General features: G+C 40.9%; 2 protein-coding genes across 4 annotated transcripts; one reads left to right on the top strand and one right to left on the bottom strand.

Annotated features, from left to right (window-relative positions):
* Nucleotides 1-5,535, top strand: LOC104587440 (uncharacterized). 3 transcript variants are annotated; one of them, XR_016082960.1, is made up of 6 exons: nucleotides 1-668; nucleotides 996-1,060; nucleotides 1,504-1,577; nucleotides 1,685-2,484; nucleotides 3,557-3,838; nucleotides 4,575-5,535. XR_016082960.1 is itself a non-coding variant. In XM_010245054.3 (5 exons), exons 1-4 carry the CDS (start codon nucleotides 258-260, stop codon nucleotides 2,446-2,448), a joined length of 1,314 nt encoding a protein of 437 aa, XP_010243356.1. In that variant the 5' UTR covers nucleotides 1-257; the 3' UTR covers nucleotides 2,449-2,484; nucleotides 2,671-2,696. The 3 variants fall into 3 exon arrangements, 2 of the variants coding, with proteins under 2 accessions (XP_010243356.1, XP_010243355.1); XM_010245054.3 differs by lacking the exons at nucleotides 3,557-3,838; nucleotides 4,575-5,535 and adding an exon at nucleotides 2,671-2,696; XM_010245053.3 differs by lacking the exons at nucleotides 3,557-3,838; nucleotides 4,575-5,535 and having other exon boundaries at nucleotides 1,685-2,641.
* On the bottom strand, nucleotides 5,165-25,116 carry LOC104587442 (formate--tetrahydrofolate ligase). Its single transcript, XM_010245056.3, has 5 exons — nucleotides 24,722-25,116; nucleotides 24,434-24,583; nucleotides 9,324-10,499; nucleotides 5,812-5,958; nucleotides 5,165-5,717 (listed from the first exon to the last, which is right to left on the bottom strand). Exons 1-5 carry the CDS (start codon nucleotides 24,881-24,883, stop codon nucleotides 5,442-5,444), a joined length of 1,911 nt encoding a protein of 636 aa, XP_010243358.1. The 5' UTR covers nucleotides 24,884-25,116; the 3' UTR covers nucleotides 5,165-5,441.
* Nucleotides 25,117-27,122: the final 2,006 nt, after the last annotated feature.

Here is a 27,122-nt window from a genome sequence, read left to right as displayed (position 1 = left end):
CAAATAGAAAAAGATCAAAACTGTGGTAGCCATGCCCATGCCCAAAAGGACTGGAGAGAGAAAGAGAAGAAGATGTGAGAGAGGAGAGAGAAAGATGGGTCGTCTCGTCTCTTCTATTATTCCTTTTTAGGGGGGTTTTGCACTTTCTGTGTTCTTCCCCAAAAGCCCAAAAAGCCCAAATCCTGCAACAAAGGACCGACCCATCTCTCGTCTCTCATCTTCTCCCTCACTTTCTCTCTCCATCCACTCCGTCGACGATGAGGATCAGAAAGCGATGGCCAGCACCACCGTCTCCTCATCCTCCACCGCTCTGGTCATCGTCGTTGTCCCCTCCTCAACTTACACCAGTAGCACCAGATCTCACCTCTTCCACGCCCCAATCACCGCCACCTTCTCTTGTACCATCTTCAGAACCAAAACGGTCATTGCACCCCCACTCCGATCTTCCCCTTGCAGAAGACAACCACCACCACCTCCGTCCACCTTCCGATTCAGCACCCAGCCCACCCCTCCGTCGACCCAAGCTGGAGGATCGACAACGCTCCGATCTGCAGCTCACCATGACTAAAGGAACCGACGGCTGGATTTTCTCAAACACCGAGATAGATGAATCCCACCATTCATCTCATCAGCTCGATTGCATGCACAGCAGTCCTACTTCTACCCAGGTGAAGACTGAAGATTAGTCAAATCATTTCTCCGTTTTTTCCATTTTTCTCATTCGTTATTTCTCCTTGTCTTCTTCTTCTTCTTCTTCTCTTCTTCTTCTTCTTCTTCTCTCTCTCTTTTCTTTTTTTCTTCAAATTTTATTCAAAAACTGCACCAGCTTTCCGATGTTGCCGGTGATCTAAACCGGCCCCCTTTTTAACCGGTACTCACCCCGGCGCACATTAGCTGATTCTCCCCTCTCGTTCTTTTATTTCCTTTTTCTTTTCTGTCTTGGTGCAACGATTTTTTTGTGCACTCAGACCCCATTTCATTGGCTCCTCTTGCAGGACTCCCAAGCCGGAGAAGAAGAAGTTGCCGACGACAAGAGATTTGCTGCTGCGACTAATCGGAGGTAAACCAGTCAAAATTTTTTTCTTTCCTCGCCGGAGTGAAAAATCATATTAATAATAATAATTATTATTAATGGTAAATTACTATTAAGTAGAATGCTATTTTGGGTGTACGAGTATGATGTTGCTTCCTTTACCCATCACCATGTGCCCCTCCTCACATCATCCATCCCGTCCCATCCATCTCTTTCTACTCTTATCTGCCCACCCATATTTATGTTTTTTTATTAATATTTAATGGGATTAAAATTATTTTAACCCATCGAGTGGAATAAATAAATAAATTACCAAGAGTCGGAGGTGGTGGTGGTGGTCGTTGTGGCGTTGGAGTGGGTTGTTTATCTGTGGAGTAACTAACTGCCAAGATGTGCATCTTGGTACCGATACGCTTCAGCAAGATGTAATGGGCCTTGTGCATTTTGTATGCTTGTTTGCTTGTGGCCAGAAACGAGAGCAACCCGGGTGCAGGAACATCTTCTGGAGTTGGGATCTCAGTATCGTTGTCATCTTCTTTTACAGGTATTCATTAGGTGAACATGGGAGAGAGAGAGAGAGAGAGAGAGATTACTTTATGTTACGATATGGGTTGCTGTTGCTTTGGTTTTTGATTTTGTTGATATTTTCAGGGAGATGGGTTGAAGGAGAGAGAGCGTTTCCGTTGAAGAAGAGAAGAGGGAGCTTCGAGAGGAAGGTGAGTGATGACGCGATAGTGGAGAAAGAGAAGAGAATGAAGAGTAGAGTGAAAACAAAGGCAGCGAATAAATGGGTCCATGAAGAAGAAGAGGAAGACGATGATGGTGATGGTGATGATAAACGAGAAGAGGAAGAAGAAGGTATCGGTGATGATGGAGAGCAGCAAAGACAAAGAGAAGATGTTGTGAGACTGATCAATGGTACGAGTGGAAAGAAGAGAGGGGGCGGCGGAGTGGTGATGGAGGGTTCGAGGTGCAGTCGTGTAAATGGGAGAGGATGGAGATGTTGCCAACAGACGCTTGTGGGTTACTCTCTATGCGAGCACCACTTGGGTAAGGGAAGGCTGAGAAGCATGAGCAGCGTTCGCAATCAGGCTTCCGCCATGGGTAGAGCTAGACCCAAGAAGGAAAAAGAACAGCGTGGGTTATCGTCGTCGATGTCGCAGCAGCAACAGCAGCAGCTGAATAGCTTCAAAGAGGAGATGGAGGTAGAAGACGAAGAAGAAGAAGAAGAAGAAGAAGAAGAAGAAGAGGAGAAGCCACTGACAATCAGAAAGAAGAGAAAGAAGATTGGTATGGTGAAGGCTCGATCTATCAGCAGTCTGCTTGGCCAAACGCAATATGCACCAGCGATAATTCTACAGCCATCTACTCCTAGCGATCCTCATCCTAGTATTAGTAGCAACGTCATGGCATGAAACCAACTGGGTGATTACGATGTTCGTCTCTAAATTGTAAGATCAATCTTTCTTGAGATATACTGATCTAGCTCGATTGGTGCATTCCTTTTTTTCAGTTCTATAATTTCTGTTTGGTGATTACACCAAGCAGCAAGCAAGAACAAGAACATATAGAGTTTATATACACTAGTGATTGTTGAAGAGTTGCTAATTGTTCTTTCTCTTGATCTTCTTCATTAGAGATTCACGGTCATCTGGGTCTCAAATGATGATTTCAACTCTAGAAAACCCGACTCAACAGGCAACAAAAGAGAAGATCGCAGTCAGCAACATATAGTTTTTATCGTAAATTTCTGAGAAAAAAAATCGCCTTGAAGGATTCGTCTGATCGTCTCTTTTTATTTATTCTCTCCTCATCTAAAATACTTTTTATGTGATACGGATTCTTTTTTTTTTAGAATATGTGATACGGATTCTGAATCCGAGGGATGTACTCCCCAATGTCCATAGTCCATACCCAAAACTATGACCAGGAAATCTGAACTTAATAATCAAAATTTCTAAGTGCTCGGAGGACATGGGACAGAGCGCTCGTCGTCCTTGATGAGCTTAAACAGTGGCCTGTGAGGGCGTCCTTGGGGCGGGGGACGGTGGGGGACAAACAGGCAAACCCCTTAGAAAAGATTGCAATATTAACGTCCTCACATCATTCCTTCAATGCTGCATGGGTCTATCAATCCCCGACTCTCAACTGAAAAGCTTAATTAATCAAGTGCTTCAGCAGCCACAGAGAGAGAGAGAGAGAGAGAGAAGCTAAAGTGTGTATATATAGGTTAACGTGCCTGTGAATGCTTATTACAAATTGGACTCGACCATTGCAAAGAGTGCAATTCCCTAAACGATTACTGGATAGATCGATGATTTAATATTAAACAAGTGGGGGAGCCACGGACCGGTCGATGCTTTAATATTCAAAAAAGAGAGTAGAATTGAGAGATAACATTGTATGATGGGTGATCTGATTCTTATGTACATGGCCAGCTACAAGGGTTTGGTTTGCTACGTTCTTTCTTCTTTGTTATGGTCAAAGGTTCAAAGTTGATGGCTTTTTTATTCTTGTTCTCAGGGAGGAGAGAGAAAGCGTGACCAATATCACTCAGAGTATGGGTTGTCTTCTGTTTTAGAGAGAAGGTTTACCCAAACCGCTCAGTCCTATCATCCCATGGAATGATCATGTCATGTCATCCCATTTTCATGACCATGCACTACTTCACCCACCTGGCCACCTCTGTGTGTGTGTGTTCTGTTTCAAAGAAACCACCATTTACCTTGGCCATGTTAATGGATGGGGATGAGTGGTGACGTCCCTCCTGCAGTCATGCGATGAGATGGCTTTATGTTCTGAAGAGTAAGTAAAGATATCCGTGAAACAATATATTCTTCTATCTTCTTTTTTTGGTTAAGTGGACCTAATCAAGTGACGTGATACTCATAATCACCACCTAGATTTTTTGTTAAAGGAAAATTACTCAGTACCCCTACTTTGACTCGAGTGATAATTTGTGACTCGAGTGATAATTTGGTTTCAAACTTTATAATGCCATAATTCAGTATCCAAACTTTTAACTTGGACTTTCAAAATGTGACAATTCAGTATTTGCCGCTAACCAGCGGTAAGTGACATTTGAAAAGTTAAAAATACCTTAGGAATGCCATCTAATTTTCTTTATCAACTATCCAAACATTGACAACAAAATAAACAGTCCCAAATTCTATATTATTCTAAACAGTCACCAACTTTTTTGAACAGAAAAGGCTAGGATTTAGGACTATTTATTTTTTTGTCAACATTTAGATGGTTGATAAAGAGAATTAGGTGACATTCGAAGGGCATTTTTGACTTTTCAAATGTTACTTAATGGCTGATTAACGACATATACTAGATTGTCACATTTTGAAAATTTGGATATTGGATTGTCACATTTTGAAAGTTCAAGTACTGGATTGTTGCATTTTAAAGTTTGGGGACCAAGTTGTCACTCGAGCCAAAGTACATGATACTGATCGGGGAATTTTCCCTTTTATTAACTTTCTTGCAAGGTTTCTCACTTTGTTATGATTTTTTATCTTAAACAAAAAATCAGACTTGGGCGAACCGGAAAGGTTTGGATATGGAAGGGAGTCCATATATTCTTTACTTCAATGAATCATTTCAAGCAGCTTATCATGGCAGAGTATTTGTTCCACCTATGATTGGACGATCTGGATGTAGTGGGTTAAGGTGCAAATCTCCATCTAGCTTTTCAGCATTTGTTTGGATTGTAATCAGAAAAGAAAAAAGGAAGTCAGATGATGTTATCTTAATTACCAAAACGAGTGCTGTTTTGGTAAAACTGAGAGTCGGAGCAGGTCGTTATAATATAGGTTGCTTGCTTGCCTGGCCACTGCTTGCTAAAATGGGAGTGCCTTACTAGAAAACGGTAGAAGGGTTTCACATGGTAGTAGGGTGAGACTAAAGATGAGACCGAGTTAAAAGAAGAAATGAGAATAAGACCTTGAAAAGGAAGGTCCATTCCATCTTCCAGCTCATGTCTTGAGTTTGATTGAACCTTTTCTGGCTTTGGGTGGCACCAGATTTTATATTTTGTTCCACTTTTGTTTGTTTCTTTGTAATGTGATGCAGAGCTTCGGTTGTCAAGGAATCAACACTGAGATTAGACTTCACATCCTGGAATGGCAACAAAAACAATTACATATATAATTTTTATTCTTAGTTTATGTTATGCATCTGATACGGAGCACAAACCACATGGGGTTGCAATGACGACAAACATTTGAAGAGCATGACAGAGAACTTCTATCCAGCCTTTCTCATACCATTTGTCCTAACAAAGTGAGAGAAAAAGGCTTCGCTAAGGAGTCAACTCACAAGAGAAGAATACCCACCAGCCTTCATGCAAATATGGATTAGGAATGCAACAGTACAGAAAAGAAAATGATCTCCTAGTTCTTCAAGAAAGGCCAAGGACCCTTCCAGTGGTGGTGTCAACATCTATGTCAAAAAAGCAAGGTCGGGTTGGGAGCCCAGGCATGGTACTCATGGTCCCAACAAGGGGATAGATGAACCCAGCTCCAATGCTGGCCCTGACATCCCTGATGGGCAATACAAATCCAACAGGAGCTCCCTTCTCAGATGGGATGTGCGAGAAAGAGTACTGGGTTTTTGCCATGCAAATGGGTAGACCAGAAAATCCCTGCCTGCTGTACATCTCAATCTGCTTCTCAGCCTAAACATTAAAGTAAGGATTATATTTAACAACAGCAGAGAGAAACCAAATAATTTCGTCAGAGAAGGAATTGGAAAGGCAAACAGGCTTTTACCTGCTTTGAGTATTCAACACCGCTAGCACCATAGGACCTTGCTATTGCCTCTATTTTCTCTTTGATACTAATGTCCAATGGGTATAAAAACTTCAATGGCTGTGTCACATTCTCACATGCTCTTTGAACAGCGATGCCTAGATCAACCTGAAGATTAAAAGTTCGACAGTTAACCAATGAATCCATCTCTAGCATGAATAAGCTACAATATAAATACATTCTAACCTTAAAAACCAATAAAGCAATAATTAACATGCATAATGTTCTGGTTCAGGAATAAGTGGTGCAGTAACAGGAAGTTACTAGCTGGCTCAGTTGGTCAAGTCTCCTGCCGGTTGTAGCAGAGACCTGTAACCAAATCCTGCCTTATTTGGAGTTGGGGGATTTTGGGGGATGGGATACCAATGCCTCGGTGCCTCCCAATTATGTAGTCCATTTTCATAGCTCAAAAAATAAACAATAAATAATAAATAAAAATAAACTACCGCCTAAAGATCTAAGGTCATTGACAGAACTGGTTGGACCAAAATACTTTTGGTAACTATATGCATTAAGGCAGGCAATGTAGATGATGGGATTATCTGATTGGGTTGCTACTTCCCTACAAGATTTCCCAAGTGACATTGTTAAGAGCAAAGTAAATTTTGGTTTCCATGGGGTTCTATTCTTCAGAAATGCTAGTTGTCCAATAAATACTCATCCTCAAACAACCAAAAGAATCTTCATGCAATTTCTAGAAGGCTGAGATTCACATATGCGTCAATTATCCCACTTCTCTATCTTGTTGAGAATTACATCCTTTGAATACTGATGTTGGTGCAGTATCAAACCCATGTAAAGATCATACTCCTCACATGGATCAAATACTCAACTCCTAGGACAAAAGGAACTATTTGGAATGCCCAAGATTTTTTGGTTGTTATCAGTATGCACTTGCTTTCACATCTCAACAATATTAGCTAATTGCACTTAAAGTTATGCACCTTGAGGCTCCGTTTGGAAGGAGTACAAATACAAATATGCACAGTACAAATACATACAAAATAGTACACAATATAAGGTTTTGCACTCTAGATATTTGTATTTGTACTCTTTCCAAACTGGGCCTTAACTATTCCATAAGAATGAAAATTTTGAACTGAGACATTTAAGCCCATTATCAAAAAATGATGCATATATAGTATAAATTGAGAAGAGTCAAAATCAAGCAATGGATTCCACCAAGGAAATGTGCTGCCCAAGCATTTACAACTCAATAGTCAACAGTCTCTGTTTACATCTGAAAATTTTACCTAGATAACTGCATGGCAATCAAAAAATGCAGATGATTGAAGTTAGTAATTTTAGAATCCAGTGTTGCATGGATTAGGACACAGGACTCAGAGTCTGACATGTGCCCGGGAGTCCAACTCGCTGAGCCCAAAAAACTAAGATTCGTGGACATGGATCACATAAATAATATTTTATTATATATTAAACATTACGATATTTGATATAAATTTATAAAATTCATACAACTATATAAGCATAACAACTTAAATAGTTAAATTACTTTTACAATTGACAAATTAAACTCAGCCTTTGCCTATTTTCCACATTGTCACACTAGTTGTTTTCCTTCCATTGTTTTCCTAATTTCGATGTTAATTGGAAAAGGTCTAGTAAACAATGTATCATTAGTTGTATAAATTGGAAAAATATAAATACTAGAGTGACCTATTGGGCAGCTTAAATGGTTGATCACTTTCATATAGTCATATAGAAGCGTTTAAAGTAAGAATAAGTAATTTTGGAGAGTTGACATGGAAGAAATTTTGGTAGATCTGCCTGATTTGCACTGTAGTTGAGTCTTGATACCTATTTTGTAGAATCAGACAGGAGTCAACTCATGAACAAGTGTTGACTCACGAGTCCTCTCCAGAACTCATGAACAAGTGTTGACTCACGAGTCCTCTCCAGAACTGGGGTGATGCAGGAGCTGAAGAGTCAAAATTGGAATTTTCTGAATTTTTAGGTATTTCCATATTTTTGGAATATGGAAATTTTGATCATTTTGACATGTGTCTATGGTGTCTAGCCTGCTAGTTTGATTTGTCTAGTCATAGTTTAGCCATATTTAAATTTTCAGTCATTGTTTAAATAGTTTAGAGTTATTAGTTTTCTTTAAGCTGTTTTATGAGTGGCAGAATTGTGTGTGTGTGTGTCTGTAAATTAGCAAAGTGTGGGGAATGAATATTGGATTTTATTTTATGCTTGTGTGGCTTGTGGTGAGTGATTCCCAAAGCCCTAGAGTGATTCCAGGAACCCTAGGAGTGATTCCTAGGCAATCAAAGACCTGGGAAAATACAATCAAATGCAAACATTCATCATCATCTAAAGGCCTGAGTTTAACCCCGGGTAAGTCTCCTCTCCACCCCCTTTGAATCTCAAGTTTTTAACATCTATGCACCTTTTCTAGAGAGAAACTCGTCTCTCTAAACTCCCTTACCATATCTTGGTGAAAACCAGATGTAGGTCATCTCCTCTCCACCCCCGGGTAAGTCTCCTCTCAATCTCCAAATTCGTTCCCATGATATGGTTCATTTACCTAACCCTTTCTATAAAAGAGTATGAAGAAATTCCTTTCCAATCTTGAGATATTGATTTTTCTTTTTGTTTTCTCTCTCAAGAAATTTCTGCATATTGCAGGAATTTTGGCACCAAACTAGCTTCCTAATCACTTCATACAGCTATATAGCCTTAGAAAGATTCATCCCCCTTCCCTAGGCCTGCCTACTCCTAGCCTCTCAACCCCAAACCTTGGACCTAATCCCTTGCCATCATCCTTTAGTTCTTAGATTTTCCTCAAATTTGTTACCATCCAGCCTTCGATCACAACATTCCTACATCATGGGGTGTCCATGCAACACTGATAGAATCACTACCTTTTATGGAAGGAAATATCCAATGTGGGGCTATAACTAGCTGATGTGGACCAAAAGGGATTTTGGTCCAATCCATTTCTGCCACATGGAGAGATAATGTTGCCAACCTATGCCCAAAGGGGGAAGGTAATGTTGTGAATCCAAACCAATCATTGGATTGGAATCCTTTTGATTAGCCATTTCACTCCCCTGGTCCATGTTAAAGCTATACCTCACAATTAATTAGATCTCTCCTCAAATGAGATTAGCCATCAAAAGATTCAATTTTCGAAGCACATGGGTTTTCTAGTTGAATCATTTAGTGAAATCAGCAAATGATTGAGGAACCTTCCATGCGCTACTGTGTATCCTTATCAAGTTCCTGTATATCCTGACCTAATGTATGTGCATGGAAGGTTCTAAACAGCCCACTTTGGGAGGGGTAGACTGGGTAGGGCTGTTGCATATAAACAGCCCTATCCAAGGTCCTGTATACCCTTACATAATATGGTCCCCTGTAGATCCAGATCAATCAAGGAAAAGATGGTTTATTGTCCATTACCTCCATGAATAACTAGACTGAAGTCTTATAAGGAAGAATTTACTTACTGCTCCCTTTCCACCATGGGCGTGATGAGTGCAAACAATGGCATCAAATGCACCAGCAGCCAACGCTGCAGTTCTTACTGCATTCAGTTCTGCTTCAGTGTCAGTTGAGAACATGTTCACAGCAACCACAACATTCACTCCATAAGCCTTTGTGTTGATGATATGCCTGGCCAAATTCACACAGCCAGCTTCCACAAGAGCTACATTTTCAGATAAGTAGGCACGGTCCAGAGGCTTCCCAGCTACCACCTCAGGCCCTCCACCATGCATTTTCAGGGCCCTAATTGTTGCCACAATAACAGCACACTGAGGTACTAAACCACTGTACCGGCATTTTATGTTCATAAATTTCTCTGTGCCAATATCTGCACCAAAACCTGCCTCTGTGACTACAAAACCACCAGGTCCTACCAGTTTCAGTGCGATCTTATCAGCTACAATGGAAGAATTCCCATGAGCAATATTGGCAAAAGGTCCAGCATGTACAAGAACTGGAGTCCCCTCAAGAGTCTGCATCAGTGTAGGGTTGATGGCATCTTTCATCAGCACAGTCAAGGCACCTCCAACACCGAGATCATCTGCTGTTATTGGTTCACCACCCTTGCTATTCCCAATCACCATTTTTCCTAGTCTCTCTCTCATATCAGACAGGGATGTTGTCAGGGCCAGCACTGCCATGATCTCACTAGCAACTGATATGTCAAAGCCTGTTTCTCTCACCATTCCTTTTTCTTCGGGACCTTGTCCAATGGTAATCTTCCTGAGGAAACGATCATTTACATCCATAACTCTCCTCCAGGTGATGGATTCAGGATCAATATCCAGTCTCACAAACTTCTTGACTTCTTCTGGAGTAAGATCATTAGGGTTGTTCTTTGAGATACCAAGCTTCTTGAGGCGTCTAAACATGATGTCTGCAAAACTCCTTTCTCCTTCTTTCTTAGGTGGGCATAACCTGTTTAAAAGGGCCTTATCTGATTGAGTTGCTTCATGGAAAATCCTAGTATCAATGGCAGCTGCCAAAAGATTATTAGCTGCAGTAATTGCATGGATATCTCCTGTTAAGTGTAGATTAAACTCATCCATTGGGATCACTTGACTGTAACCACCACCCGCAGCACCTCCTTTGATCCCAAAGGTTGGTCCTTGAGATGGTTGACGAAGGCAGGTAACAACCTAATAGCACAAGTAGAAATATAACTAATGACTGATCACATAAAAACAATAATATCATTTGGGAGAATATTACCAACTTTTCACATAAATCTAAAAGGGCAAAAGCATACAAAATTTCCTATGTCAGAAGAAAATATTATTTTTTCCCAAACACTTCTCTTCTAATCATGATGAATAGATTAAAATTATTATACAGATGATGCAATTCAATATTTCATTATACCAATGTACTCCCAAGAATCCCTTGCATACAATACAGAATAGACTCTGTTAGAAATTCTTAGCGAGTAGCCAAGTACATGTGCAAAGACAACTAGATGATTGTTAAGTCTATCAAACAGATGAACATGAGAGGAAGGAAATATTTCATCTTGTCATAGCTTTTGGAACCACAGAACAGTAAGAACCAAATCATGTTCAGTTTCTAGTTTTCCTAGGTAAAATTTCTGTCTATTTAATCATAACTAGCCTATGTGGATTTACTGGTTCTAAAGACTGGTTTAGTCTAACTTTGATATCACTGGAAATTTCATTTAAGTATATTTATAAGCCTAAGTTTCCATGATATTGAATATGATCTTAGCAACTTGAATCATTGTTTGAGCATGTGGTCTTCTCTTGGTTATTTGAGCTTTGATTTAAGTTTTATTAGGTTTATTAGGCATACATATTGTTGAAGATTTGTTAAAATTTGAATGGGTCTGAGCCTGAACATAAGCTCAATGTAGTTGAAATTCTTCAAATTGAGAGCCCTGATTTCCACCTTCAAATAAGATAAAAAAAAAATCTTCCCTTCAATTTCTTTTTTTTTAGAGTTTTATTGTCCTTTGCAGTTTTCTAAATTTAGGGGTTTTTGGAAAAGTCCATATAAAGTCCAGAGTCTGTGCAGGTTATTAATAAATATGATAACTTTACCTTGGCTTGCAAGTCCCTTTGTAACTTTTTTGTTACTAGGATTAACACAACATGAAAGGTTGTTCTTACCTAGGTTCCCTCTAAGGCTGAGGGCTTTGACAAGTGAAATATCTCTGCATCAAATGATCATCTTTGGCTGCAATGGTAGGAATTGATTTGCCATTTAGTTACCTACATCCTGGGATAGCCAAGGCACCTGGGCAAACAGGGAAGACCATTGCCCAGGGCTGTCTAGACATCTTGGGAACAGTATCTCATGGCATCATATGTTTCTCTTAATGTTACCTAGAGAGTAGAATGTTACATAGAGTAACCTCTTTTCAATACAATTTCAGGTGAAAAAAAATTGTAAGGCTGCCAACCTTAGATTAGTCAGAATAGAATTGTTGGGCAATACAACACACAAGGTAACCTCTCCCCACTTTATTATAAATAAGATTTTCATATTTCAGAAAAAACAATAAATGTGTGTATATATATATATATATATATATATATATATATATATATAAAGTTGGTCATGATCTATTAGAGATGACTCAACTCCCACACTATTAGGAGAAAATGAAATTGGATCTAGAAAAGGGTTGTTGTCTTCTTGGAAGTGTTACTCATGAATTCTGAAGACTCTGCAACTTCAGGAACCACCTCTAATCAAGGTGGAATGAACAATGGTCATGATTCCTTGAATTTTCCGATGACCATTACCCTCTTGGATGGAAGAATTATTTGGCATGGTCTAAGGAGATGTGGTTGTATATTACATCCAGGGGTAAGACTGGATATATTAATGGGAAAATAAAGGAGCCTAGGGCTGGTACTGCTGAATACGATAAGTGGGATTGAAAGAAATTCATGATTATGTCCTGGCACTTGAAATCTATGTTACCATCTATCAAGCAAAACTTTATGTGGGCCGAGACAGCAAAAGAAATATGGGAACAAGCGAAGGCAACATATTCAAACCAACAACACTATGCTAGAATCTATCAGTTGCAAGAAGAATCTTCAACTTGTAAACAAGGAGAAAGGAGCTTATCAATTTACTTTTCTGCCCTCACTTCAGTTTGGAAGGAATTAGATTACTATCAAAGCATTGAATGGGAAAGTAAGAAAGATGCTAAAGCTTATAAAGAGCTAGTCTCACAACAAAGAGTGCTTGCTTTTCTTCTGGGCTTTAACCCCATTTATGAACCCATTTGGGTACAGATTTTGGACAGCAAGGATCTTCCTTCCATCCAAGAGGTATATGCACTTGATCAATCTGAGAAAAGTAGGAAAAATGTGCTGATAGGGGTGGTGAATTTACCTCTAATGAATTCAATGTTTCTGTGAGGAAAATGACATTCACAGGGAGTTGACAGCATCGTACACACCGCAGCAAAATGGTGTGGCTGAACGGAAGAATCGAACGGTGGTTGAAATGGCAAGAAGCATGATAAAAGCAAGTGGTGTTCCAAATCAGTTCTGGGCAAAAGCAGTGGCAGCAACAGTTTATCTTCTCAATATCTCACCTACAAAGGCAAAGGCTGTCATGAACCGGACCCCATATGAAACTTGGAAGGGCAGGAAGCCAGGGGTAAGCCACTTGAAAATTTTTGGTTGTATAGCCTATGCCTTGGTTACTTCTCCAACCCGCAACAAACTTGATGAAAAAAAAAATGCATTTTTGTTGGCTATAGCCCTTAATCCAAAGCATATAGGTTGTATAACCCAGTGAGTGGCAAAGTAATTATTAGCAGGGATGTTAAGTTTAATGAAGAAGAAACTTGGGCCTGGAACAACGACAATGCAACACCTACAACACCACAAGTTGCAGAAGATGCTAGTATAACTCCTGTGACAGATGAAGGGGAGTGAGAGATCCATCAAATGGACGCCCAAAACTTGCGGAATAGGGTGGGCGAATTTTAAAATTTTTCTCCCTTCAACTGGAAATCGCATTCCCTATTTTAGAAAAATCATGTTTTTCAATGATCAATCTTGAACCATAAACCAAACCAGATTTGAAACGAAACAGTAGGAGAGGGATATACCTGACACAAAGAAATAGTATCTCTCAATGGAGGTGTTCACGCACAAAGAAGATCACCAAAGACTGCTCCCACTGAAGATGACACAGTGGATGGAGAAGCAGAATCAGTAGGGTCAGTCCCACGAACCAAACTCTTCAGGAAGAATCCAATGGAGGCAGTGAGCACAACTTCCTATCAGCCTTTCTCCAAAGACTGATATCAAGAACACTTATTGATCTTCTCCCACCAAGGAGATCGAACTAGCAGTGAGGCGGCAACTGGAGGAGAACGCAAGAGCAGAAGATGGCGTAGGTGTCTTCTCTCTTGGTTATCTGAGATTTGATCTCTGGATGCTTGGATGATCTGGATGGTTCGCCCCCTCCTGGTTTCACAGTCTTAGAGAGATCAGCTCCTGATCCTATCAGGAGTTTCCTAATTCAGATCATTATCTGAATTTGGACTCTCTTTTAATGATAAGGATAAGACCCTTATCTTATCTGCAGATTAGATCAGCCTTCTCCTGATCTTATCAGGAGGTTTCCACATCTGAATTCAGATCTGGTCTCTCTGAGTGGATAGGGTAGGACTCTATCCTATCTGTTGATTTAATCCCAGATCCGCCCCCCTCTATTTAACTAATTAAAACGGGCCAGTTCGAAATGGGCTTTAAGCCCAATAAGTCTATGTGCTCAAACTGCTGCCCAGTTGGGCTTCTTTGTATGGCGTGGGACCCAAGCATTGATCTACACATCAGCCACATGGGTTCGGCCCAGCCTTTGTTACAAGGCCTGGCCGAATACACTGTTGTGGACAGTGCACCCCCTGAAACCCATCACATGGGCTTCTATTGAGCCCAACACTTACATTAAGTGGTCCCTGGGCCAAGCCACCTTATAAAAACCCAGGGACTGTGGGCAGATGCAAGATTAGTCCATCAGGTATTACCCTCAGTGGCCTTACACTTAACCTCTCAGCCCATAATGATCAAACACTGCCCGACAAGAGAGGACCTCTCCCTCGGCTGCAAGGAACAGTGTTGCACTCTCTGCTTATGTGGATCCCAGGAATTAAAACCTTCTGCAAACATTTTAGAAACCGTAATATATATATACTTTTATATCTCATACAAAATATATTTTGCAAAACAAATCTCAACGATTGAAATCGGCTGCCGGCAGTCTTGGTTTCCATCAGAGAGAGTGCATCCCCGATCATTACCTTTGTCCGACAAAGGGGCTGATCCTGTCACTATGATCACCCACTCAGATGAATTCTCAAACTGTCCCAACATACCCAGGTTTTGACCCCCGCTAAGGATCTCACTGATTGGCATATCAAAGACAGCCCAATCCGGCACCTAGTGCAATATCATAATCGAGTCTAGGGGTCGGGTGTCACTTTCCAGTTTTTCCCATCAATCTCCAAAGTCCAGGGCAATACTGGAAATCTGGTCCGATTCAAAGATTTAATTAATCCTACACTGCATATGCCTTGGGTCTCACCCTTGCGGCTGAGACACGCCACCCCAACCGACTTGGTGGCACATCAGTGTCAGCCTTATCAGGATAGGTCTCCCCAGACCGACCCACCGGCTATGAACATTCTAAACTAACACGAGTCTCATTAAGTGTCCAGTTTAAGGGTATAACATAGAAACAAATCACAAGAACATGAATCGAATATGCACTTTATTCATTTACAATAAATGTCAAAAGTACATCATTCTGATTGAAGCTAAGGGCATACAAAGACTGTCTAACAGCTCCCACTTGCACTTAGGTCCAATCTGGTATAAGCCGGAGTCCCATGCTTTCCACGTGTTTCTCAAACACTTTCTGTGATAGTGGCTTCGTCAATGGGTTTGCTACATTTTCCGCTGACGCTACCTTCTGAATCAGGACGTCCCCTCTACCAACAATCTCCCGCAGTACATGGTACTTCCTCTCGATGTGCTTTGACTTCGAGTGGGTTCGTGGCTCCTTAGCCTGAGCAATTGCTCCATTGTTGTCACACAACAACGGGATGGGTGATGTGTTGGATGGAACTACTCCCAACTCGTGAACGAACTTCTTCATCCATACGGCTTCTTTGGCAGCCTCGCTTGCGGCAATGTATTCGGCTTCGGTAGTGGAATCTGCCGTGGACCCCTGTTTGCTGCTTTTTCAGCAAACAGCACACGATCCTATCGTGAAAACATATCCAGATATCTTCAGTAAGAGCAATGAAGCTTTGCGGCTGCTGCATATAGATATCTTCAGTAAGATCTCCATTCAGGAACGCAGTTTTGACATCCATTTGCCAAATCTCACAGTCATGGTATGCTGCTACAGCTAGCAGGATCCTAATGGATTTAAGCATGGCCACAGGCGAAAAGGTTTCCTCATAATCGATGCCCTCTTTCTGAGTGTACCCTTGAGCCACCAGACGAGCTTTGTAGGTCTAAACCCTACCATCGGGGCCCTTCTTCCTCTTGTAAATCCATTTGCAACCAATTGCTTTTACCCCGGAGGGCAGATCTACTAGAGTCCAGACTCCATTGGTCTCCATTGAGTCCATCTCAGCTCTCATGGCCTCCACCCACTTCTGGGAATCTATGTCCAACATAGCTTCCGCGTAAGTCACGGGATCCTCTTCACTAGTCAAGGTTTCAACCAGGTAACTATCCTGGTCATAACCATAACGGACTGGTGGCCTGGATACCCGAGTGGATCTTCTAGGTTGGTCACTATCTGGAACTTGTGGGATATCTCCCACTGCTCCTGAGCTCTCCTCATCAAGAACTACTTCCTGACGATGGGTGTCCAAGATGTAATCAATTTCCAAGAATTGTGCATTCCGGCTGCAGAACACTTTCTTCTCACTTGGGTCATAGAATATGTAACCCACAGAGCCTTTCGGGTAGCCTACAAATAGGCAACGGTTGGTCTTGGATTCCAACTTGTCCGCACTCGTTCTTTTAACGTGTGCGGGACAACCCCAAATCTTCAAGTGTCTGACACTTGGTTTCTTTCTGATCCAAAGTTCATATGGAGTGTTCGGAACCGATTTGGTTGGAACCCGATTCAGCACGTAAATCGCAGTCTCTAATGCGTAACCCCAAAAGGATGTGGGTAACTCTGAGTGTATGAGAAGTGGCCGGACCATATCTAATAAGGTCTTATTCCTCCTCTCTGAAACACCGTTAAGTTGTGGTGTAGCAGGGGGAGCCAACTGTGATACTATCCCATTGTCCTTTAAGTAGTCCATGAATTTGTCAGAGAGATGCTCGCCACCTCGATCTAATCGAAGGGTTTTAATTTCTCTCCCTAACTGTTTCTCGACCTCTTGTCTAAACTCTTTGAACTTTTTAAAGGATTCAGACTAATGTCTCATTAGGTACACGTACCCATACCGAGAATACTCATCGGTGAAAGTGATGAAATACACGTGCTGGTTACGAGTCCCAACACTCATGGAACCACATACATCAGTATGTATAAGGTCAAGCGTGCCTGCACATCTTTCAGGCTTACCGTTTAAATGGTCGTTTTGTCATCTTACCTTGTAGGCAAGGCTCACAAGTGGGAAGATCTTCTACAATTAGAAAATCCAAAGGACCATCCTTTACCAGTCTTGTGATTCGGTCAACACCGATATGGCCAAGTCGGTAATGCCACAGGCATGTAGGATTAACTGTATCACAGACTCTTTTCTTGGGGATTTCAGCCAACGTAGTTTCGGTTATGTTAGTTTCTAGAGAAGGATGTAGAACATAGAGACCGTTCTCTAGTTCCTCATATGCGATGAATCTGTTGTTTCTTTTAATAATAATCGCATTATCAAAGAAGACAGAATAACCATCCGCACACAGTTTTGAGACAGAAATCAAATTTCTTCTTAAATTTTGTACATAAAGACAATCTTTGAGTACAATTGTTCCTTCTCTAAAAATTAACTCCACGGTTCCTATGGCCGCGGCTGCAACACTTGCAGAAGTCCCCAAGTAGAGTGTAACTTATCCCTTACTCAGCCTTCTGCTTACCTTGAACCCCTGCAGTGAGTTACACGCATGAGTTGAAGCCCCGGAGTCAATACACCAGGACGCAGAAGCAACCAATAAATTGGTTTCTATAACACAAGATTCGAAATTACCTTTCTTGGATTCTAGGTAGGCACCTTTTCCAGTGGTTGGTCTGTTTGCAGAAGTGACAAGCATCTGATGCTTTGTTTTTCTTTTGCTTCTTACCCTTAGTGGCTTTCTTCTGAGTCTTCTTTGCCTTCCTCTTTTTCTTGCCTATCTTGCTAGCTTCAACAAGCATAGCTACAGGCTCATCCTTTTTAATCAGTTCTTCCACTCGTTGCAACATGTTGTTGAGCTCTTGTAGGCTGACATTCAGCTTATTCATGTTATAATTCATGATGAACGGATTAAAGGAAGAAGGCAAAGAATTAAGGATGGCGTCTATCTGGGTCGCAAGATCCAACCCGGATCCAAGAGCTTAAAGCTCATTGATGTAGCCCATCATCCGAAGACAATGGTCATGAACTTGTTGCCCTTTGGACATTTGAGCAGTCATGAACTGTTTCAAGACCTTTTGGCGAGTAGAACGATTCTGCTCTTCATACATCGTTCTCAAACTATCCAATATGTTCTTGGCGAGCTCGATCTGATCGAACTGCCTCTGTATCGGATTGTTTGACGAGGCAATGATGTAACACCGGGCAAGGGAGTTTTTCTCCTCCCAGTCCTGATAGTTTCTCCTCCGAGCCTCAGAAGCCCTATCACCCGGACGCTCCGGGGCAGGATTTTTAGCCACTTTGTCTAACTTTCCGAAAGTTAGGACCAGCATAAGGTTCCTATACCAGTCGGCATAGTTCGGGCCTTTCAGCTTGTTGTCATCAAGAAGCTTTGCGAATTGTCCGTTTGTCATTTTCTGATAAAAAAACAAACATCAATCCACAACCTAATTTGATTCATGTTCATTACATAGATATGGCTTTTAATCTACGTTCCATTCCCATTTATTCATCTCTGAGATTTCCCTCCCATCTCAGCGACGGAGACTACGAGTTGTCTCTAGAAATGTGGGAAATCACATAGGGTGCATGGAACCAACTGTTTTAGCTGCATAACCCCACCACTTTTCTGTAAAGGATCATATGAGCTTTCCCTTTGGCCTTTGTCAGACAAGGTTCAGAATCATTTTCAGGTAAACCTTTCTGTCCAGTGAGTGCTTACCCATCATATTCGTGAACGCCAAGGTACCGTGAAAGAGTTCCCATTTTCTAGTGAAGCCCCTCCCACATCGGTCTATGACGCCCCTATCATCTTATGAAACACTCAGACAAGCCCAACAGCAAATGGATAGCCCATTTTCTGGTGCGTTTCCTCATTACTGAAGGACCCATCCTCATGCTAATGATGGAAGGCCTTTAGAGAGTTCATCATATGTATCTCCCTATCACATGCACTTATATTAGCTGAAGGGAACAGTAATTACGCCCTAGTTTAATCTAGGTCAAACCAAAGTGGATTCCACTGACTTTCATAAAGCAAAATTTCGGTGGGCCCAAATCGGCTAGGGTTCCGCACGTATCCTCTCCAGGAGGTGTAGGGCCCACCACTGAGGGAGGTCATCCAATGGCCAAAAGGGACACCTATGCAATGATGTGCATTCAGCCATGGTGTGCGCAAGAGCCACTGTCGAAACTGCATGGACCAAATTCTTATGATCTATGCTCGAAGCACATTACACATCCATACATCACATGCAAGGATAAATTGATCCAATCAATTAAATATCTGTAAATCACCCACTAAGTCCACTTAGGTTGAAGCACTATCAACACTCCCCCTTGCTTCAAAACTTGTTACTCCCATCTGCAGTCTGAAGTACTCATGTTTGGCACGTGGCAGTGACTTAGTAAGAACATCAGCTACTTGCCCATTGGTCCCACAATGCTTCATTGCTATTGTTCCTTTAGCAACCAGATTTCAGATGAAATGATAGCGGATGTCGATGTGCTTTATTCTGCTGTGGAAAGCTGGATTTTTCGCCATAGCGATTGTTGCCTTGTTGTCACAAAACACTTGAGTTGCACCTTCTTGAACTTGGCAAAAATCAACTAACAATCTCCTTAGCCAAACTACTTGACAAACTGGTGCCGTTGCAGCAACATATTCTGCTTCTAATGATGACAAGGCCACGATTTCTTGCTTCTTTGAACTCCATGAAATAGCACTCGAACCAAGGGAGAAAACATAGCCGGAAGTGCTTTTTCTATCATCCAAGCAACCTGCCCAGTCACTGTCAATAAAACCCAAAAGTTTGAAATCTGATACTTTTGAGTACCAAATTCCAAAATCAACAGTTCCAACCAACATAACGAAGGATCCTCTTTGCTGCCCCGAGGTGATGCATTGTTGGGCTATGCATAAATCTAGAGACAACGCTGACAGGGAATGCTATATCAGGCCTTGTGTAAGACAAGTAGTTCAAACCACCAACCATACTTCTAAAATATCTCGCACTTGCCATTCCGGTGCCATCATTAGCTATGAGTGTCTCATTCACATTCATGGGAGTTGGAGTTGCTTTACAGTTTAACATATTGAACCTTTTCAACAAATCATTAGCATATTTTCTTTGGGAAATAAAAATCCCATCTGCACTTTGGTTGACCTCTAAACCAAGAAAATAATGCAACAAGCCCAAATCTGACATCTCGAATTTTTTCAACATGCAAGACTTAAATTCCTCAACAAGAGACTCACAAGATCCCATATAAATTATGTCATCAACATAAAGACACACCACCAAAAAATCAGAGTTACCACGCTTCTTCACATAAAGTGTTGTCTCATTTTTACTTCTTTCAAATCCATTCTCCTGAAAGTAGGAGTCTATCTTGCTATACCATGCTCACGGGGCTTGCTTTAGGCCATATAAAGCCTTCTTTAACCAGTAAACTTGATTGTCATCGCCACTAACATAACCTTCAGGTTGAGAAACATACACCTCTTCATCTAGTTCTCCATTCAAAAAGGCGGATTTAACATCAAACTGGTACACAACCCAATTTAATTGTGCAGCCAAGGCTAGAAAGGTTCTCACCGTTTCAAAGCGAGCAACCGGAGAAAATGTTTCTTCGAAGTCAACACCTTGCTGCTGAGAGTACCCTTTCGCCACCAACCGAGCTTTGTGTTTCTGTATAGTACCGTCAGCATGATACTTTGTTCTGTACACCCACTTGAGCCCAATAACATTCTTGCCTTCCAGTAGGTTGATCAACTCCCAAGTTTCATTTCTTTCAATAGCCGACATCTCTCCTTTCATTGCGTCCTACCAAACTTGACTTTCTACAGCTTCATCATAACAAGTGGGGTCAAAAACATACAAAGCAAAGCTACATGAAGCATAAATATCCCTCAATGATCTTAATTTTCTTGGAGGTGTTTCACTAGAGGAACTTGAAGATGAGGACTGCAAACTTGTTGGAGTAGATGCGCTACTGTTGCTAGGGGGAGATGAGTAAATGGTTGAGCTGCTACTAGCATATGGACTAGCTGGTTCTGGAGGTTCTGTCACAGGAGTTATACTAGCATCTTCTGCAACTTGTGGTGTTGTAGGTGTTGCATTGTCGTTGTTCCAGACCCAAGTTTCTTCTTCATTAAACTTAACATTCCTGCTAATAATTACTTTGCCACTCACAGGGTTATACAACCTATATGCTTTGGATTGAGGGCTATAGCCAACAAAAATGCATTTTTTTTATTTTTCATCAAGTTTGTTGCGGGTTGGAGAAGTAACCAAGGCATAGGCTATACAACCAAAAATTTTCAAGTGGTTTCCTGCCCTTCCAAGTTTCATATGGGGTCCGGTTCATGACAGCCTTTGTAGGTGAGATATTGAAAAGATAAACTGTTGTTGCCACTGCTTCTGCCCAGAACTGATTTGGAACACCACTTGCTTTCATCATGCTTCTTACCATTTCAACCACCATTCGATTCTTCCGTTCAACCACACCATTTTGCTCCAATGTGTACGGTGTTGCCAACTCCCTGTGAATGCCATTTTCCTCACAGAAAACATTAAATTCATTAGAGGTAAATTCACCACCCCTATCGGAGCGGAGTGCCTTTATACAACGCCCACTTTGCTTCTCCGCTAATGCTTTGAATTTCTTGAAAGTTTCAAAAGTTTCTGATTTGAATTTCAAGAAATACACCCAACTCATGCTGCTGTAATCATCAGTAAATAACAAAAAATATTTGCTTCAACCAAATGATTCAATACTCATTGGTCCACACACATCAGCATGTACCAATTCAAGACAATCAAAAGCCCTCCATGACTTGTCTACAGGAAATGAATTTCTCCTTTGTTTTCCACAGACACAGCCTTCACAAAAATCAAGATCACCAATTTTCGGCAACCCAACAACCATATTTTTTTGAGCCAACAATTTCAGCCCTTTCACATTTAAATGCCCATAACACAAATGCCACATTTTTGCATCACTAGCTCTAGCAATCAAGACACAATTTCTTACTTCAGAGACTTCTAACGGAAACATTTTATTTTGTGCCACAGGAATGCTAACTATTTTGTGCCTTGTTTTCTTATCTTGGACATAACAACAACCATCATCAAACAAAATAGAGTATCCACCATCCATCAATTGCCCAACACTTAACAAATTATGAGCTAAATTAGGAACATATTGCACATCATGGAGAAGTTTTACATTACCTTGTGAGGTTTTGATGGCAATTATACCTTTCCCTTCAACTTGCATTTGCTTGTTGTCTCCGAGTCGAACTTCACTTTTCTATGACTCGTCAAGTTCTTTAAAAAGAGACTTTGTTCCGGACATATGGTTGGAGCATCCACTGTCCAGAAACCAAACTCCATTGGAAGCAGTATCAATAGGAGAATGAGCCATGAATAACTTGCTCTCCTCTTCAACTTTCTCTGTAAAATTAGCTTGTTTCTGCTCATCTTTCTGCTTGGTCCAACAATCTACTTCTTTGTGACCCAATTTCTTGCAATATCGGCATTGGATGGTGTTCTTGTATTGGCGTTGATCACCAAATTGGCTTCTTCCTCTGCTGCCACCGCGACCTCGGCTTTGTCCCCGGCCTCCAGAATTTTTTTACTTTCCCTTGTAGGAAGACTCCCCCTTAACATGAAAAGCCTTCTCCTCAACCTTTTCATAGGATATGCTCAGTCTAGCTTCATGGCCTAACAGAAAACTCATTAATTCATCAAAAGTATAAATAGACAAGTCCTTAGACTCTTCAATTGCAGCAACTACATGATCGAATTTTGAGGTTAAGCTCCTCAAAACCTTACTCACAACAGTTCCATTACTAACACTTTCACCATATGACTTCATATGATTAACAATCCTAGACACCTTAGATAAAAATACTTGCACAGATTCTTTTTCTTTCATGGCCAATGTTTCAAAATCACGACGAAGAGTTTGTAATTTAACAGTAATTACCTTCTTGTCACCCAAGAATTCTTGCTTCAAAATCTCCCATGCTTGAGTGGAGGTGCTAGCTGCTGCAATTCTTGGAAAAATTTCTTCATCAAGGGCCTGTTGAATGAGAAACAGAGCCTTTGCATCCTTCTTACGGGTTTCTCGCAACCGTTGATCAGGCTCAATCGGACTTGTGTCTTCAAATCCCTTCTCCACCAAGTCCCATAGCTCTTGAGACTTGAACATGGTCTTCATTTTGAGGCTCCAAAAGTGATAATTTTCCCCTTTAAAGACTGGAATTAGGGGCAGAGCTGATGAATTGGCTCCGTTGCTACCCATGGCGGAACTCTTTCTCCTCTCCTATTTTTCCCGTTGCCACCCATGCAGTCTCCTAATGGCTTGTGGGACTTACCTTGAAAATACCCCCTTCTAAATTTTCTTCTTTTTTATCTCTTTGTATCAAGTAGACATCATTTATTTGAAGTAACATCTTTTACCACATTAAACATTTCATGTCATTATGGAATTCTGTAGGACAGGGAACTTCAGGGCTTAATTTCTGTTCCTTAATGATAAGAGGTTCCCCCTATTTCCCGCCACAAAAATAAACAGAGCCTTTTGAATGAGAAACAGAGCCTTTGCATCCTTCTTACGGGTTTCTCGCAACCGTTGATCAGGCTCAATCGGACTTGTGTCTTCAAATCCCTTCTCCACCAAGTCCCATAGCTCTTGAGACTTGAACATGGTCTTCATTTTGAGGCTCCAAAAGTGAGAATTTTCCCCTTTAAAGACTGGAATTAGGGGCAGAGCTGATGAATTGGCTCCGTTGCTACCCATGGCGGAACTCTTTCTCCTCTCCTATTTTTCCCGTTGCCACCCATGCAGTCTCCTAATGGCTTGTGTGACTTACCTTGAAAATACCCCCTTCTAAATTTTCTTCTTTTTTATCTCTTTGTATCAAGTAGACATCATTTATTTGAAGTAACATCTTTTACCACATTAAACATTTCATGTCATTATGGAATTCTGTAGGACAGGGAACTTCAGGGCTTAATTTCTGTTCCTTAATGATAAGAGGTTCCCCCTATTTCCCGCCACAAAAATAAATAATGACAACGACCTTTACATTTATTAGAGAGTTCAATAATTTCATTCATTTCATGGAAATGTCTAGAAGCGTAAAGTAGGAACCGAAAGCATCAAGATCTGATACTATGAATGAAAATCATGCTTCGCTTCAAGCTGCAAGAGAGGCCTTATAGTTAATCATTTCACTGGGAGTGGGATATTGAAAACAAGACTTCCATTACAACTAATTAATATGAGTTTGGACAATTGATGCCACTACATCTCATAGCTGATCAAACATATAGCAAAGACTAAATCCTACTTTCAGGACCCAACTCTAGTACACCCGAAATCAATCTTCGTTTTTACATTTCGGTAATTAGAAGAGAAGAGATATTACGAAGTAGATTGGACTAGTACATGAAAAGCTATAAAATGGGTTTTAATAAACAAGGCAGAACAGAATACCTTTTTATCAAGAAAAGCTCCCAATGCTTGACAAAGACCGACTGTAGTAGTAGACTTGCCTTCTCCAAGAGGGGTAGGAGTGATGCCTCCAACCACAACATAGTACCCATCTCCAGATCCTTGAAGCTCATCGAGCACAGACAGAAGGACCTTCAAGAGGAAAACAGAAGCACCCAGATCATTGCAATAGATCAGTCTCAAGACTCAAGCCCAAAAAAAAAAAAAAAAACAGAGAGCGAAATAAGACAAGAGAGAAAACAACGAACTCGTGGGGCGCACGTAAATCACCTTGGCCTTGTATTTTCCGTAGAGATCATAGTGGTTGCTGCTGAGATTGAGCTGCTGCGCAATCTCTGATATGTGGAAAGGTTCAACCGAGTTGGCAATGTCGATGTCTGCAGGGACAGGTGACACAACCTGCAATTTCCTCAGTGTTTTCGATGAACCCATTTTCCAAAAAACCAGATAACGCTTTTTGAACTGAGTTTCACTTTGAATTTATCAATTTCTTGTATCTATCTCTATTCGATCTCAGCAACAGAAATTTTGAGTGGGCGAAAGGAGAGACCGAGAGAGTCCTTATAATAGTCTTATCTTCTGTTCGCAGCCATCGATGGGTGACTACTGGGTAGTGGGTAGTGGGTACACTGACTTATCGTCAAGATTCGTAAGCAGCTACGTTGATCTCACGAGTCAGGGAGCTTGATTTGTTTTTATTTATTGATTGATGAAACAACCAAGTACTCGAGTGGTGGACACTGGTCAGTGGACACCGACAGAGGCCGGCTACAGCCAACAGTCATCGCTCCAGAAAAAGGCACGTGTAGGTACTAGGGAAGGGACCCAGGTCACGACGCCCGGTTAGGGGCGTAAACGGATCGGATGCAGCAACATCCGAACCCGAGTTCGATTCGATATGTGAAGAACTCGGATCGGATTCGGATGTAATCCCTCCTTTATTTTGTTTAAACTAAAGAAAATTTTAAAAACTAATTACTTTTTTAACTTATATATAATAAATTAATATATAAATATGAAATATTGAGTTTATTTTTTATATTATATATATTTATTAATTTATATGGTAAATATATAAAATTATGTTTTATAATTATATATATTATATTTTCGGATTTTTCTTTTAGAAAGGTAAAATAATTTATTCAGAACATAAAAGAGAGATACAACAAGGTCCACACCACTAATACTATGGGCCCAATACAGATTACAAGTTCATCCATGATTTAGAGAAAAAAAGAGATACAATCTGGTTTTTAAATTCATCATTCACCGGCACCCAAGAACATAGCTTGCCCACGGCTCTCTGCACAACTTCATCCAAACTTTTGAATTGACCACAGAAGATTCTGTTATTTCTTTCGGTCCAAATGGACCAAAGCACAACTAGCGGAATGGTATTCCAAACAAGCTTTCCTTTCTTGTTGAGACCCTCAATTCTCCAACACATCAATAGGTCCTTCATAGATTTTGGCATAGTCCACCTAATCTCCAAAACCTTTAGAAAATGCCCCCAGACCGAAGAAGAAGTCGAACAATGGATACACAAGTGCTTTATAGTTTTTGCAATCTTTCCACTCAAACCATAGGAGAGATCCATAATTTGAATACCACGTCTCTCCAGATTAGTCTTGGTTAGACATTTATCAAGAGTCATTGTCCAGACCAGGAAATTGATCTTGGAGGGACTAGTTGGATTCCAAATATGTATGGCAGGAAAGTTCTCTTGACCTGATCCGCACAACTTAAGAAACAGGGATTTAACTGAGAAGCTACCATCTGCATTCCATTTCCAAAACCATTCATCATCTAAACTCAAATCAATCCTCTAATTTTGAAGCAACCCCGAAAACACCACATACTCTTCCACCTCCCAATCAAACAAACTTCCCCTACATAGAGGAGTCCAAATAGTGGAGTCACAACAAATGCTAAAGTTATCAGCAACTGAAGAGTCTTGATTCGCAGAAATTTGGAACAAAAGGGGAAAAGCATCAGCCAAGGAACCCTCTAAAAACCAGGGATCCTTCCAAAATTTGATTCTATCCTCCTTACCAACCTTAAATCTGATCCCATTCAGGAAGAGAGGAATGTTCTTTGAGATACCTGCCCACAGAGATTTACCCCCATTTGGATGGGGCTCCTTAGATCTCTAATCACCCCATACCACTCCATACTTTGTTGCAATAAGACTTCTCCACCATGCATTCCTCTCAAAAGCAAATCTCTATAACCATTTACTAAGAAGGGCAGAGTTAAATTCCTTCAACTTTCTTATTCATATCCCACCAACTTCCTTAGGAAGGCACACCGACTCCCACTTTACAATGTAAGTCTTCTTTTCATCATCCCAACCCCTCCATAAGAAATTCCTTTAGAGTTGCTCCAACCTATTTGCAATTTTGTTTGGAATGAGGAAAAGAAAGAGAAAATAAGTAAGGAGGTTGGAAAAGGGTGCTCTTAATCAATGTAACCCTACTTCCAAAAGATAGATATTTTGCCTTAACAAAAAATTAAAATAAAAACAGCTAAAAACCGTTGAATGGATTGACAGTTCGACCACCCAGATCAATGGATCGTTGACTGATTCAACAAGTTTTGACCAAGGACCATGTTTGGAGTAAAATAGATCCGGTTGCATAGATGGTCTCGAGCTGAATGGTCCGATCAT

This window comes from Nelumbo nucifera, chromosome 2, assembly GCF_055504915.1.
Source record: "Nelumbo nucifera cultivar China Antique chromosome 2, China Antique-T2T, whole genome shotgun sequence".
In the NCBI taxonomy this organism is placed as follows: Eukaryota; Viridiplantae; Streptophyta; class Magnoliopsida; order Proteales; family Nelumbonaceae; genus Nelumbo; species Nelumbo nucifera.
The sequence above is the reverse complement of the archived record's forward strand: the minus strand, read 5'-3'. Positions and strand labels throughout refer to the sequence as shown.